Source organism: Heterodontus francisci, chromosome 31, assembly GCF_036365525.1.
Source record: "Heterodontus francisci isolate sHetFra1 chromosome 31, sHetFra1.hap1, whole genome shotgun sequence".
In the NCBI taxonomy this organism is placed as follows: Eukaryota; Metazoa; Chordata; class Chondrichthyes; order Heterodontiformes; family Heterodontidae; genus Heterodontus; species Heterodontus francisci.
Window position 1 is genome coordinate 25,131,595 of NC_090401.1, and position 14,364 is coordinate 25,145,958.

The 14,364-nt window shown below is 42.2% G+C and overlaps 2 protein-coding genes across 3 annotated transcripts in view; one reads left to right on the forward strand and one right to left on the reverse strand.

Moving 5' to 3' along the window:
• dnali1 (dynein, axonemal, light intermediate chain 1) overlaps positions 1 to 14,364 on the forward strand; it is a 136,542-nt gene that overhangs the window by 47,912 nt on the left and 74,266 nt on the right. The gene's annotated exons all lie outside the window — the stretch shown is intronic.
• The window catches only part of LOC137347094 (uncharacterized), a 56,593-nt gene that overhangs the window by 31,534 nt on the left and 10,695 nt on the right, over positions 1 to 14,364 (reverse strand). The window contains exons 4-5 of the mRNA XM_068011181.1: positions 3,725 to 3,815; positions 848 to 1,023 (exon numbers count right to left, since the gene is read on the reverse strand). Coding sequence (XP_067867282.1) covers positions 848 to 1,023; positions 3,725 to 3,815 — 267 coding nt within the window. The remainder of the gene's footprint in view (positions 1 to 847; positions 1,024 to 3,724; positions 3,816 to 14,364) is intronic.

Below are 14,364 nucleotides of genomic sequence, written 5' to 3' on the forward strand. Positions count from 1 at the left end.
ACAATCAGTAAGAGCAGAGTTTTGTTATTTTTCTATCATCTTCCTTATGTTATTTTCTCACAATTAGCTGTTCATAATCATGATGTTTATTGGATCATAACATCATTTTATTATTAATGAAGGCAGAAAAACGCAGGAGGTCAGTCAGCATTTGGAAGAGAAGGATCGCTTAATGTTTTGGGTGAGATGTTGTGACAAAGATTCTCACTGGAAACATTAAGTGATCGTTTCCTTTTGAGTGTTGACTCATCTAAATTTCTAGCAGTTTCAAATTGAATTTGAAATTTCCAGCATGCATTTTTAACCTATAATTTGCTTTAGTGTGAAAGTTGTCACACATGATTGTGAGAGAGTCTGTGTGAGTGTGGGTGTGGGGCTTGTGCATGGATATGGGTGAGTGTGCGTTTATATGTGTTGCGTGTGTGTGCATGCACGAACATGGATCTGTATGTATGAGTGTATATGTGTGCTTGTGTACATGTATATTTGTGTGTATGGATGTGTATGTGGATGTGTATGTAATGGGGAGGGGAGGCGATGTGTGTGTGTGCAAGTGTGTGGAAGTGGATGTCTGTGGAGGGAGGGTGCTAGTTCAGAGAAGGGTCGAGCTCCCTCACTGTAACTCATGGGGTATATGCATGTCTGACAGAATTTACCCGTGCTGTGTTTCATAGGCCATCAATGTTGATTACATCTTTCGATTGATAGATATTGTTCTTGAATGTTTGAGTGTGAAGGTGGCTAAGTCATAGCTACATAGTATACAAGTTTGAACATTTCAAAATATTAGTTTTCTGTGATTCTGTGATGGTATTTGCAGAAGGAATGGGGATAATGGCTTGCTTACCCATTCTTTGGTGTCGCTCCATGCCGTCAGTAAGTGTTGCTGTCTGTATTCCCACTCCATCTTCAGTTTGGCTAGTTCTGATCTAAGACACTCAATGTCACTTTCAATCCTCACAATTCTCACCTTTGACTCTGTACTCTCCTCTTGTAGACTAACGAATTTCTGAATCACCCTATCTGTAGATACATTAAACCAAACATCAGTGAATGGAAGAGACTGGCTAAAGCAACTAGGCAGTAGGAATGGTAGCTTAGTGATTATGTTACTGGACTAGTAATCCAGAGGCTTGGATTAATCATCTGGGGACACTGGTTAGTTCAAACCCTACTGTGAAGCTGCAGAATTTAAATTTAATGAATTCAATAAATCGGGAGACTATCAGATTGTCATAAAAATCCATCTAGTTCACTAATGTCCTTTAGGGGAGGAAATCTGCTGTTCTTATATGGTCTGGCCTCTATGCAACTTCAGACCCACAGTAATGTGGTTGACTTTTAACTGCCCTCTAATAAGCCAGCAACTCAGTTGAATTCAAGAAGGTGGCTCACCTTCTCAAGGGCAATTAGGTATGGGTAATAAATGGTGGCCTTGCCAGTGATGTCCACATCCCATAAATGAATATAAAACAACATTGGTCCTGACAAATGATGTAAGTAAAGATGCACTGAGCTCATTGCCCTACTTGTATATTCTCACAAATAGTGATTTGAAGTTACTCACGCAGGTTTTACAGGCACTGGGCAGGTTGTCCTTATCACTACAGGTCTCCCCAGTGGTTTCTAACATGTGACCTCAGTATATTAACAGGTTAATTCTTGCAACATTGTAACACTCTGTGAATTGCATATATTATATCTGAATGTCCTGATTCAATGGTCGCACTTTTCTCTCTAATTCAGAAGGACATAGGATTAAGTCCTACTTCAGATGCTCGAACATCTAGCTTGCTACTGAGGGAGTGGTGCACAGTCAGGGGTGCCATCTTTCAGCTGAGACATTAAGCTGAGGTCCTGTTTGCCTGCTAAGGTGGATGTTAAAGATCCCAGGTCACTCCTTCCAATGTCCTTGCCAACATTTACCCTTCAATCAACACCACCAAAAACAGAATGGGCTGGATTTTACCTTAGGCGGACAGGAACCCGCTTCCACCTAGCCCGGGGATCCATCCCGCATTTTATGGGTCCCCGGGCTTTAATTGTCCCGAGGCGGGACTTCCACCCACATGAGGGAGGAGGTCCCGCTTCAATGAGCTGCCGGCCAGCTCTTAGTCCCAGCAGCGCCACCAGAAGCGGTGGCAACTGCTGGGACTGCAGCCCAGCCGACGCAATGGATCTAGGAGGGAAGGAAGTAGGGATTGCCTTACCAGGGGGATCAGTCCTTCCCTGGTGAGGCAGGAGTGGTCGTTTGGGGGGGGACGTGTTGGGTCCCAGCGGTGGGTTGGGAGGCAGGGGCGGTCCTCAATCGGGCACCCTGTGCCTGATTGCCATGCCCCACCCCGGGGCGCGGAAAGGCCAGCAGCTATCACTGGGCAGCCTTTCACGTCCACAGCATGCCCGCTTGCCACAGGTAAATTGCCCATGGAGGCGGGCAAGGGCCCTTAAGTGGCCACTTAAGGGCCTTGATTGGCCTTGGGCGGGTGGGCCGTTTCCCACACCCCCCCCCCCCCCCCCCCCCCCCCACCCCACCCGATGCTGTAAACTTGGCCGGAGGTGGAAGCGGGGCGGGTAGGCCTCCCGGAGCCTCCCGCTAAATTTTACGCCACCCCCACGCCACCATCCGACCCACTGGGGTGGCGTAAAATTCAGCCCTATATCTAGTCATTTCTCTCTTTTGCTGTTTGTGGGAGCTTGCTGTGCACAAATAGATGGCCACATTTGTCTCCATTACAACAGCAAATTCATTTGCAACATGCTTCATTGGCTGTGAAGCATTTTGGGACATCCAAAGGACATGAATGATGCTTTCTATATGCAAGTCCTTTTTTTCTTCGAATCAACTTGGCAAGAACTGTGGCCTCATAGCAGGAGATTGCTTTACATGAAGCTAAGATTTAATAACACGTGCAAACACATGCATTACAGCATTAACTCATACCAGGCCTGAATACCAAAGGTAATGGAGATACAAGTTTTGCACTTCTCATAATGCAGCATAAGAAATGAGCACTGCGAATTAACATTTCTTTAATATTCAATAATTTCAGGTGATGAAGGTTTAACATTATAATGCTACGGTGCTGTCATGGGAGGTATCGAACAGAGGCTGCATACGAACCCCCACAGGAGGAAAGGGAGCCATTACCTACCAAATGTTATCTATGTGAGCAGAATATGCTGGAAATAGTCAGTAGGTCAGGCTGCATTTGTGACTCTGTTCCTTCCTCCACAGATGCTGCCTGGCCCACTGAGTATTTCCAGCATTTTCTGTCTATATTTCAGAGTTCCAGCATCCACAGTATTTTGCTTTTATATAAGTGAGGTTTGAAACCTTGACATTTTCAATAAAATCTCTGAGCTTGTCCTCTGGGAGGACATGCTCAAGAGAGTGTGGGTCAGAAATAGGACTATACTAATGCACCAATTCTGCAGCTTGTGCTCCCTTCGAAGATCCTTGTGCCAGTATACAGGCTCTAAATTGTTTGTCGATTTTGCTTTTAACTATCAGAATTAAAAAGCTGCAGATTATTAGAAGTAAAAGATGAGTTCAATTGTTAGCAACTCCACTTTTCTCAATTCTACACTTCAGAATCTGCAATAAACTCTGATGTGATTCAATTTCAAGAACACAGAAAGGTCATTAGTCTAAACAAGCATAATGTTGACTTCATTAACTCAGAATTATTAACTTCTGTTGGTATTTTTCTCATGAAAGACAGACCTGTCTGTTCACACTGAGATTCGGAGGGCAGTGTGAGGCTTGCACTCAGTTGTGCTGCTGCTGCACTTGGAGCTGGCTCTGGAAATTGGACCTGAAATGTAAAGCAGTTGATCAGTTGTCAAGAATGGAAACCATGAGTAATACTTTTCACCAACACACGTGCCAACAATTAATGAGGACAGGAATAAACTGTATTCGTTTCATGGACTGAGAGCTCTGTCCATTAGAAATACAGCCAGATAAGAAATATTTTTTCTTAAAACTGAATTTGAAAAGGATTTCTGTAATATACTCTTTTATTATCTAATTTCTACCCCTTATGTCCACATATGCACACATTTTAAAGGTGTGGTAACCCAATTCTAAAATGGATTAGCATTGCTTCATTAAAATCTAAACTCATCTGATTTACAGCCATAGAACTTTTGAATCTAGACTTACCATACATTAGATCATGGATTAATTTGTTGTAATCTAGAGTTGCGGTCAGTTTTGGGGTGCTCAGATCTCAGACAACGGTTTATATTATGATTAGAATTTTTTTGGATGTTCCCTGGAAATGATTAATGCAGAAGCGTCCTTGCCTAATGGCAGATTAAAATATAATTTATGATTATTGTCATGAGATATTATAAACTGCCTCATGTGCAGGAAAGCCTTGGGTAGGGTGTAAGGCATTTTAAGCCTACTGTTTCTAAGGTGGTAAACTGTTAAAATTCTATTTGCTTTGCTTCTTCAAAAGGAGTGTTAGTACATCAGACTGAGCCAACTGTGTAAATGCTTACTTTCTAGCTCTGGCATGGCAATGGTTATTTTAAACTGTAAGAAGTGGGTCTAGCCATGGGGATACTTTTTTTATTGTTCCATGGGATGTGAGCATCACAGGCAAGGCCGGCATTTGTTGCTTATCCCTAATTGCCCTTGCAAAGTTGATGGTGAGCCACCTTCTTGAACCATTGCAGTTCATCTGGTGATGAGAATATTACAAGAATTCCAGTGTTATTGGCTGTGCAAAGTTGCACACTCATAATTCTCAAGGGGAGTTTAAGGGAAATCTGGTACAGCTGTTGAAAGTGAAATTGTGTTTTAGGACCTGAAATAGAATAATCCTTTACCTTGTCCCCCAATCAGCTTGTACAATTCAATTACCTTCACATGTATCAAACAGGTGCTTACAATTTCATCATGGCCTACTTACACTTTAATGATTTTACAGCAGCTTTCAGTATACTGTAAACAATCATGTTTAATCCATTTCTGTACTCGCAAACTCTAACAAAATCTAACTGTGTCTTGTGATCAGTGTGACACAATCTCAATCACTGTTGTTTTTATTTCTTCAAGGTTTCCTAAAGTTAACCTGCACAGTGGCGCAGTGGTTAACACCGCAGCCTCACAGCCCCAGCGACCCGGGTTCAATTCTGGGTACTGCCTGTGTGGAGTTTGCAAGTTCTCCCTGTGTCTGCGTGGGTTTCCTCCGGGTGCTCCGGTTTCCTCTCATATGCCAAAGACTTGCAGGTTGATAGGTTAATTGGCCATTATAAATTGCCCCTAGTATAGGTAGGTGGTAGGGAAATATATAGAGACAGGTGGGGATGTGGTAGGAATATGGCATTAGTGTAGGATTAGTATAAATGGGTGGTTGATGGTTGGCACAGACTCGGTGGGCCGAAGGGCCTGTTTCAGTGCTGTATCACTAAAACTAATTAAGCAGTTTGAAATCATTTCTGTCGTGACAATTTGCAGGAGGCAAAATGGGGACCAATGAGGGAACTTCAGTTCCTCCTGCACGGAAGGCAATGGTAACAGTTTCTGAATCAAAAGAGATGTCTCCTGCCCAGGATTGAGGGGGAGGGGGGAATTAAATTACTTAAAGGGCAATAGATATTTGGGATAATCTGCCAAGAAAGGTAGCAGAATGTAAGGCACTGGAGCATTTGAAATGCAGGAGTACTAGATGAACAAGCTTTGATGGGCTGAATGGTCCTTTTAATCCTTGGCTTTTCAGAGGTCTTCTCCTGCCTGGAATTGTTATGTTAATAGTACACAGGGTGAAGGATCAAAGAATCAGTTCGAGTACTGTGTACAGTTTTGGCCACCACTTTGCAGGAAGGATGTGATCACACTAGAGAGAATACAGAGGAGATTGACGAGGATGTTGCCAGGAATGGAGAATTTTGGCTATGAGGAAAGGTTGGATAGGCTGGAAGAGAAGAGGCTGATGAGAGATTGAATTGAGGTGTATAAAATTATGAGGGTGCTAAATAGAGCGGATAGGAAGGCTCTATTTCTCTTACCAGAGAGATCAATAACCTGGGCGCAAAGATTTAAAGTAATTGGCAGAAGGATCAGAAGAGAGTTGAGGAGAATGTTTTTCACCCAGAGGGTGGTGGGAGTCTGGAGCTCACTGCCTGAAAGAGTGGTAGAGGCAGAAACCATCATTGTATTTAAAAAATGTTTGGATAGGCATGTGAAGTGGCGTAACCCACAGGGCTACACACCAAAAGCTGAAAAGTGGGTAGGCGAGATAGCTCTTTCTTGGCTAACACAGACTCGTTGGGCCAAATGGCCTCCTTTGGTGCTGTAAATTTTCTATGTTTCTACGTTTGAATCAAAAATTATAAGTGAGCTCTCAGGTCAGCCTCTGAAATGCAGGTAATTACCTATACTACCACCACAGTAATACAACAATGTCAGAAATCAGGCTTCTTCATTTGAAACCTGTTCTCTAAAGATATACAGATATATTGCATGATTAAATATATCTTTGTTTAAACAACATACCCCATGGCTAGACCCGCTTTTGTTTGTTAAAAGCAATCAATATATGATGACTTCCTTGTCACTTCGAGGTTATTAGAGTATGTTTCTTTGAGAATGAACATAAAGTAGATACATGATTTATAAAACCAACCTGATTACATGAAATGATATCTGCATTACATTAAAGGAGGAGTAATAATATCATGCAGTAATATGCAGCATGTTCAATGGGTTAGACTGAGATGTAAAGCATGTTTTTAAACTTGCTTGCACGGTATTTAATATGGGGTGTGACTGTAAATGATATCATTGAACTTAAATTGAAAACAAAGGGGAACTTGTTCTGTGTTTGTGCAGTTGACTGCACTGCAGCAGAAGTCAGTTAAATAGTGCTTTTTAAAAACAGATTCTTGTCAAATTAATTTTTGTCACTGTCTGTTCTGTTAATTGTACAATGAAATTACTTTTTTCCATTGCAGACATGGTCTCTAGTTGGTTTTAAATTCCAAGCCTCAGGATGTGCCTGAATTGCCCTTCATATTTTTAGCATAAAACAGTGTGTTATTATCAGACACTATAGACATTTTTGTAACATTATTGTAAGTTTGTAGTTCTATTCTGGTGTGTTCAGGGAGCAGGGAAGAATCATTTGGCATTCTGCCAAAATCGCTTGAATTGTAAATTACTTTCATTAGAATAGTGGAGAACTTAGGTTAACCAGATAAGGCAATAAGCATATTGTTTAAGTTTTATCTCGATATTAAAAAAAAAGGAGTAAAGGGGGAGAAAATAGAAGAAAAGAGGAGGACAGGCAAAGCACAAACAGTGAGAACAGCAATAAATGACGAAGGGTATATTTTACAACACCACAGGGACTGCTGACTGAAATTTGATTTCCAATTTTTCCTGGGTCAGCCTTATTACCAATACATGATAAGCTGCCAGCCTAGATTGGGCTTTCCTGTGAGAACTTGCTGAAGAGGGGTGAGGTATGGCAAATCAAGTGCATCATCAGCCATTAAAGACACAATTTAAAGGGATGCTGCCACTTGATTGCATGTGGGGACAAAAATTATTTCAGCCATTGCAAAGATTTAAAGTTATTTTTCAGCTTCTCCAAATGCTTTCCAAAGGAAAACAAATTGGCTGAAAAATCTATGGGAAGGTTAAACACACACGAAGCCAGGAAACTGAGTCAGTGGATGAGTGAGTTACAGCGCAGCGCATCACCAGAATCTCCTGTCTAATGACTGGCAAAATGGAAGTGTTGAGGTTTCAGTTGGATCTGTGGAGGATTGTCCTGTTTGCCATTCCATAGAGGATGACAGGGCAGTGCAGCACATCACGCAGAAGATGGTGGCCAAGGTCAACTTTCCCCCTATGACTGGGAAGCAAATGCAGAAGATGACATACCTTACGGAAGCTAACCAAGTTAAGACAATAACATTGACTAGGTAGATAGCCCAAGTGTGCATGCCACATCGTCTTACCCATCAGCCTGCTACACATTTACTGTTGGTCCATTACAAGTGCTCCCTCAACCTTATAGCCCTCTCATTGCTTATAATGTATACTCCAGCTGGGCACAAATTCAAGCTGCAACTTACAGTTGTATGTTTTGAGGAATATCTTCAAAGGTCTTTTATAAAATAAAATTATTTTCATACAACCTAACAGCTTGCACATTTAACTATGATAGGCTGCAGGTTGGGCACACATCTGAACACTGTACATGTTCTTTCAACTTCGATGGGGAGATGGTGGTGTAGTGGTAATGTCACTGAACTAGTAATCCAGAGGCCCATGCTAATGTCCTGGGGAAAATGGGTTCAAATCCCACCACGGCAGCTGGTGGAATTTAAATTCTATTAATTAATAAAAGTCTGCAATTAAATGCTAGTCTCATTAATAGTCCCACAAATCTATCATTGATTGTTGTAAAAACTTATCTGGTTCACTCATGTCCTTTAGGGAAGGAAATCCACTGTCCTTACCTGGTCTGGCCTACATGTGACTCCAGACTACAGCAATGTGGTTGACTCTTAACTACCCTCTGAAATGGCCTAGTCAGCCATTCAGTTGTCAAGGGCATTAGGGATGTGCAACAAATGCTGGCCTTGCCAGTGACGCCCACATCCCATGAAAGAATTTTTAAAAACTTACAAGATGTCACTACTTCTTTGCTTACATGTTAAGATAGTATATGTAAGGAAACTGCCATGAACTAAAGGAGGACTGAAAAATTCCAGGCCTGTGATTTCCTTACATCATGGATATCCATCTTTACAAGAGCATTGAGGCGGTAGGAAAAGCAACTGACTGCAGCAAAGTTCAGGGAAAGTAACATCTAGCCCCTTATATCTTGCTCTGCTTCTGAATTGCTCTCACTCAACCACACAAAGATCACACACTCAGCAAAGTGCAGAACAAGCTCTGGTTAAAGATATGTTCTGGAGCCAGTGTTCTAATGTATGTTCCTTGTTTGCCATTGTAGGTCTGCGAGCACTGACAGGGGCAGAGAATTATTTTATATAATATAAAATAAAAACAAAAAGTGCTGGAAATACTCAGCATGTCTGGCACTTCCAGCACTTTTTGTTTTTATTTCAGATTTCCAGTATCTGCAGTATTTAGCTTTTATTTTAGAATGTTTTAATATATTCTTTCATGGGATGTGGGTGTCACTGGCAAGGCCAGAATTTGTTGTCTATCCCTAATTGCCCCTGATACCTGAGTGGCTCACTAGGCCACTTTTGAGGGCAGTTAATAGTTAACCACCTTGCTGTGGGTCTGGAGTCACATGCAAGCCAGACCAGGTAAGAACAGCAGATTGCCTTCCCTAAAGGACATTCGAGAACCAGATGGGTTTTTACAACAATCGATGATAGTTTCATGGCACCATTACTGAGACCAGCTTTCAGTTCCAGATTTTTATTAATTAATTAATTGAAATTCCACCAGGTGCCATGGTGGGCTTTGAACTCATGCCCCCAGGGCATTAACATGGACCTCTGGATTACTAGGTAAGTGACATTACCACGACATCACCATCTCCCCGTAAATGGACTGCAGCCTCTCACCAAAGGTTTGAATCATCTGCACAGCTACTCACATCCCAGAGGATGCAGTTAGTGAGCTTGATGAGGTAGCACTGAGTGAGTCACAGTGCATGGGTGAGAAGGAGTAAGTGATGATGACCAAGGAAAAGCAGGCTATATACCTGTCAATGATTTATTATACTTTGTGAAATGGAGCAGTGCAGTGAAACTGAGCAGTTGCATCATGCTTCTAGTCAGTAGGAAAGGAGCTGGAAATGCTATAGTTATATCACACCTCCACAGCAATGACCAAGGAAAGTGGTCTCTGCGGGCCTGGGTCTGTAGGCATTCTGTTACAGAGCTGTGAACTATTAGCCAAATCAGGCACCAGAAGGTATTGTGATGAAACATAGGTATAATAGGCTTAATTAGGTAGAATTTAGATATAATTAATACATTGTACCTTTTAGAATGAAAGACTGAATAAATGGTAAGTTTTCAAGACTCATTGAAATTCCTTTTTAAGTGCAGAGTTTAAAATCTATAAACATCCCTGTTACAATAGAATGTGAACCAGAAACACCTTTTAAGTTAAAAAAAAATCCATTCTAAGGTCTCTGTTACAATGGAATTAGAAGATGAAACACACCAAGACATGCTATACGAGGTCCATACGGATAACTATAAACTTAATTAGTTGATAGTGTTAGTGACAGACTGACTTAAGAGGAGGTACCATAAAAGGACAATTACAGATGATAAATCACGAAATGGAATGGTACTTACAAAAACAGATGCCAAGTAAACCCAATTACAAACATTTTGACCAGATAAAAGCTCATAACTTCAAGAGAAGGGAATTTTCAGTAAATAAATTAAGTGGGAATTACCATATATGGATAACAAAATCAGGAAAAACACACACAGAAAAGTAACACCTACATTCCAAAAGATGAGATGATAGATTAGAAACAGTATAAACATGAGAGTTTTGAATCAAAAAACCAGAAATATTGAATTCCTCATCAATGCTTCTCAACCTATGGTAAGAATGGCTGAATGCATCACAAGAGAATTCTGCTCTTAACCGAGAGTGATTTGTCTTGTTGAGCAGGAGGCTTGCTCAGAGAATTTAAGGTAACAGTTTACTTTGAATTTTGATGGATATTCTAAGATATTTTGCTGTAACATTGTCAAAGTTGAACTTTTGGATTCTATTTTAGAAATAAGATTATGTTTTACATCTCCTGGTAATCTTTTATATTGTAGTATACTTAGCCACTTAAAGTGTATTGCATGGTCAATTCTTTAATAAATATATAAAAGTTAATAAATCGTCTCAGGTAGCATTCTGTATACAACAAAAAGAACCCCCTCTCTGTGTCTCCTTAGGTGGGGAGATAGTTATTGAAGAGAGTTTCCCAGGCCCTTATAATAGCCAGGATATTTATGACTTAGCGATAATTATTTTAAAAATAGGCAATCCGAATGATAGTAATATTCTCTGTTAGTTTTCTTTCTTTGAGGGAAGACTAGTTCAGTTCTTCAGATCCAAACAAGTGTCTGTAGGAATCGGTCTAGATTGAACTTAATTAAAGAAGAATCATAGGGATGTACGCTTGATTTGGTTTAGTCCCTACATGGGGTTAAAGTCATAAATCACTTCACTAGGGCCGGGATTTTACAGAGCTCCCAACGTCCGGCTCCGTGGTGGGGGGGAGTGGGGTGGGGCCAGTAGATCATTCCGGCAGCGGCCTGCAACGGAACTCGTTGCCAGGACGGCCGGACCGAATCTTCCCGGCGGAGGCGAGGCTTCGTGGCTGCCTCCCCGCCGCTGGACGATGGGATCCGGATTAAAATATTCAAATTAGCAGAATGCATACATTTAAATAAAATTGACTCCAATCTTACTGTCAGGCCGCGATCTTCTGAGCAGCGGCCGGCACTCATGGTGCCTTCACTTTCCCATCTGGGGAAAGCAGGCGCCGCAGTGGTGGGAAAGGGGGGATCATAAGATTTTTAGTATTGGGGGATGGGGGGTGACAGGGTCAAATCTACATCATTGGTATAGGGGATGGTGGGAAGGCGTGACCTCTGCACTTTGTTCAGTTTGGGGGCGGGGGGAGGTGTGGGGAAAGGTCATGTGTGAAAAGTAAGTGTTTTGGGTGCAGGGGAGGGAAAATAATGACTTTTATTGTTATTTGGGGATGGGAAAGGGGCAGCAGATTTTTAATCAGTAGAGTGGAGGTGGTATAACTTTAAATATTAGCCAGCAGGGTTTTAAAAATGGTGCCAGCTGCCTCCTCCTCGCAGCAGCCCATGCTAATGACCTGGTCGGGCCACCATGTGATTTGGGGGGGGTATGGGTGCGAGAGGATGGGCGGCCTGACCGGCTCATTAGCATGGGCCGCTGCGAGGAGGATTGCGGCAGCATGACGGCGTGTGGCCAGCAGATGCAGGCTGCCATTTTTCTCGTCCGCCACCAGGAGTGGTGCATAAAATCTAGCCCTCGGTGTGTAAACCTGCCTCCATTTCAGGTGTGTTATGTCAATCAGACACCTGCAGTTCTAAATCCAGCCCCTATGTCACAATTCAATTTCTGGTATAAAGATGTGCAGCTTCACTAAAGACCTGGCAGGTCACAGATCAACTGGAAGAGCTGCTGTTCACCAATTAGAACCAGAATCCAGAACTCCCGAGTGGAAGAATTAAAGTTTTTTTATTGAAATTAAAATTCCAAATTCAAATGGCAAATTGAATAACATGGTCAGAGACAAGGGATCAATTTAATCTAACTTGCCAGGCAGGAAACCCACAGAAAAGGGAGGGTTTAAATCCCACCCAGTGTTAGTCTCCACTAACTTCATTCCGCTGATGGGCACTTTAGGTTTACTAACTATATATATCTCAATCAGTTCCTCAGAAAATAAATCCATCTTTACCTTAACTATGCACATAAAATATGTATAAAATGTTAAATAGGCTAGATAAGGTAAATTATCAATATTTCTTTTTAAATATTAGACCAGAAGTCATCAATATAAACTATGAAAAATAAATTTGGCATAGATACCAGATGAAATGTTCTCACTAAAAAAGGCAATAGTTGGACATCAGGCTAGGAGAGCTTGAGGGATGGACGACAATGAAACAAGTGGCCTTTATTTATTTTTTTATTTTATTTTATTTATTTAGAGATACAGCACTGAAACAGGCCCTTCGGCCCACCGAGTCTGTGCCGACCATCAACCACCCATTTATACTAATCCTACACTAATCCCATATTCCTACCACATCCCCACCTGTCCCTCTATTCCCCTACCTATACTAGGGGCAATTTATAATGGCCAATTTACCTATCAACCTGCAAGTCTTTTGGTGGTGGGAGGAAACCAGAGCACCCGGCGAAAACCCACGCAGACACAGGGAGAACTTGCAAACTCCACACAGGCAGTACCCAGAATTGAACCCGGGTCACTGGAGCTGTGAGGCTGCGGTGCTAACCACTGCGCCACTGTGCACTGCTCTATAAGGCATGTGTACTTGGCTTTAATCCAGTGCATGTTGATTAAAACATGACAGTGACTAATTGGCATCAGAAATATTGGGCTGGATCTTCTGTGCCCGCGGCTGTTGGTGACGGCGGGTGAAAAAAATGGCAGCCCGCATGTCGTGGAGACACCGCACTCTTCCATGCAGTGGCTCATTTAAATAACCAGGGCGGGCTGCCCCTCCCGATCACATGAAGAGGGCTGGCTGTCCATCCCTGGCAATGGCGTCAGCTGCCTGTGCGCAGGCGCTGACGCCATTTTTTAAGGGCTTTGAGCCCTACTGGTAAATTTAAATACTTAAAGCTCAAGAAATAAAAATAAATTAAGACATTTCTTCTGCCCCTCTCCCCCTCCCAATAACAATTAAATTAATTACTTGCCCTTTTCCCCCCAAAACACTTGTCCACCTGACCTTCCCCCCCCCCCCCAAAGTGCATAAACTTTAACCTCAATCCCTTCCCACCATTCCCTACACCAGTGGTGTTCCTTTGATCCTGTTCCCCCCTCCTGCACTGAGAAACCTACCTCGTCCCCCCTCCCCACCAGTATGGCACCTCGTTTCCCCAGCTGGGGATCTGAATGTGCGGGACTGGCAGCTGCCAAGCCGAAGATCGGAGCGGAAACTCAGGCGGTGATGTAAATATCATTAATGCATTCATTTACATTCATTTAAATATGCAAATGGAGGTCCCATCGCGAGCGGCAGGGTGGCTGCCACAAGGCCTTGCCGCTGCCAATAATATCGGGCCGAGCCCTCCTGACGTTGGGGTGCTTGGCAGACCTCTCCCGGAGGCATCTTCAGGCCTCCCCCGCCACGGACCCCGACACCTGGGGGAAAACTAAATCTAGCCCATTAAGTGTAAAAGATTTAAAATAGTTTTTCTTGCTACAATTTTTAGTACAACTTTTATTTAAATGTTTATAAACTACCGACGGTCTCACATGGTTGGTTTACTACCAAGTATTTTCAGTTAATTTTGGCTAATCCTGTTTTATTCCTGGTAATGTTTGTATATTATTGAAGTTTCACATTCGGATGAAACATACATAATAAAAATATCCTCAAGTACCAAAATAAAATCTTTCACAAAAAGGAAACCACAATCACCACAATGACTTTCTTTAAAAAGTACCTAATATTTTGAACCTGATGTTTTTCACTATTAAGTGATAATGATGGAGGCTTTCTGTTACAAATCTGATGTATCTTCTGGAGCATTTCCTCTCTTAACCATTTCTTAGCTGTTGTCATATCAGTGGACCTGGACTCTACAATCTGAAAGCTGCA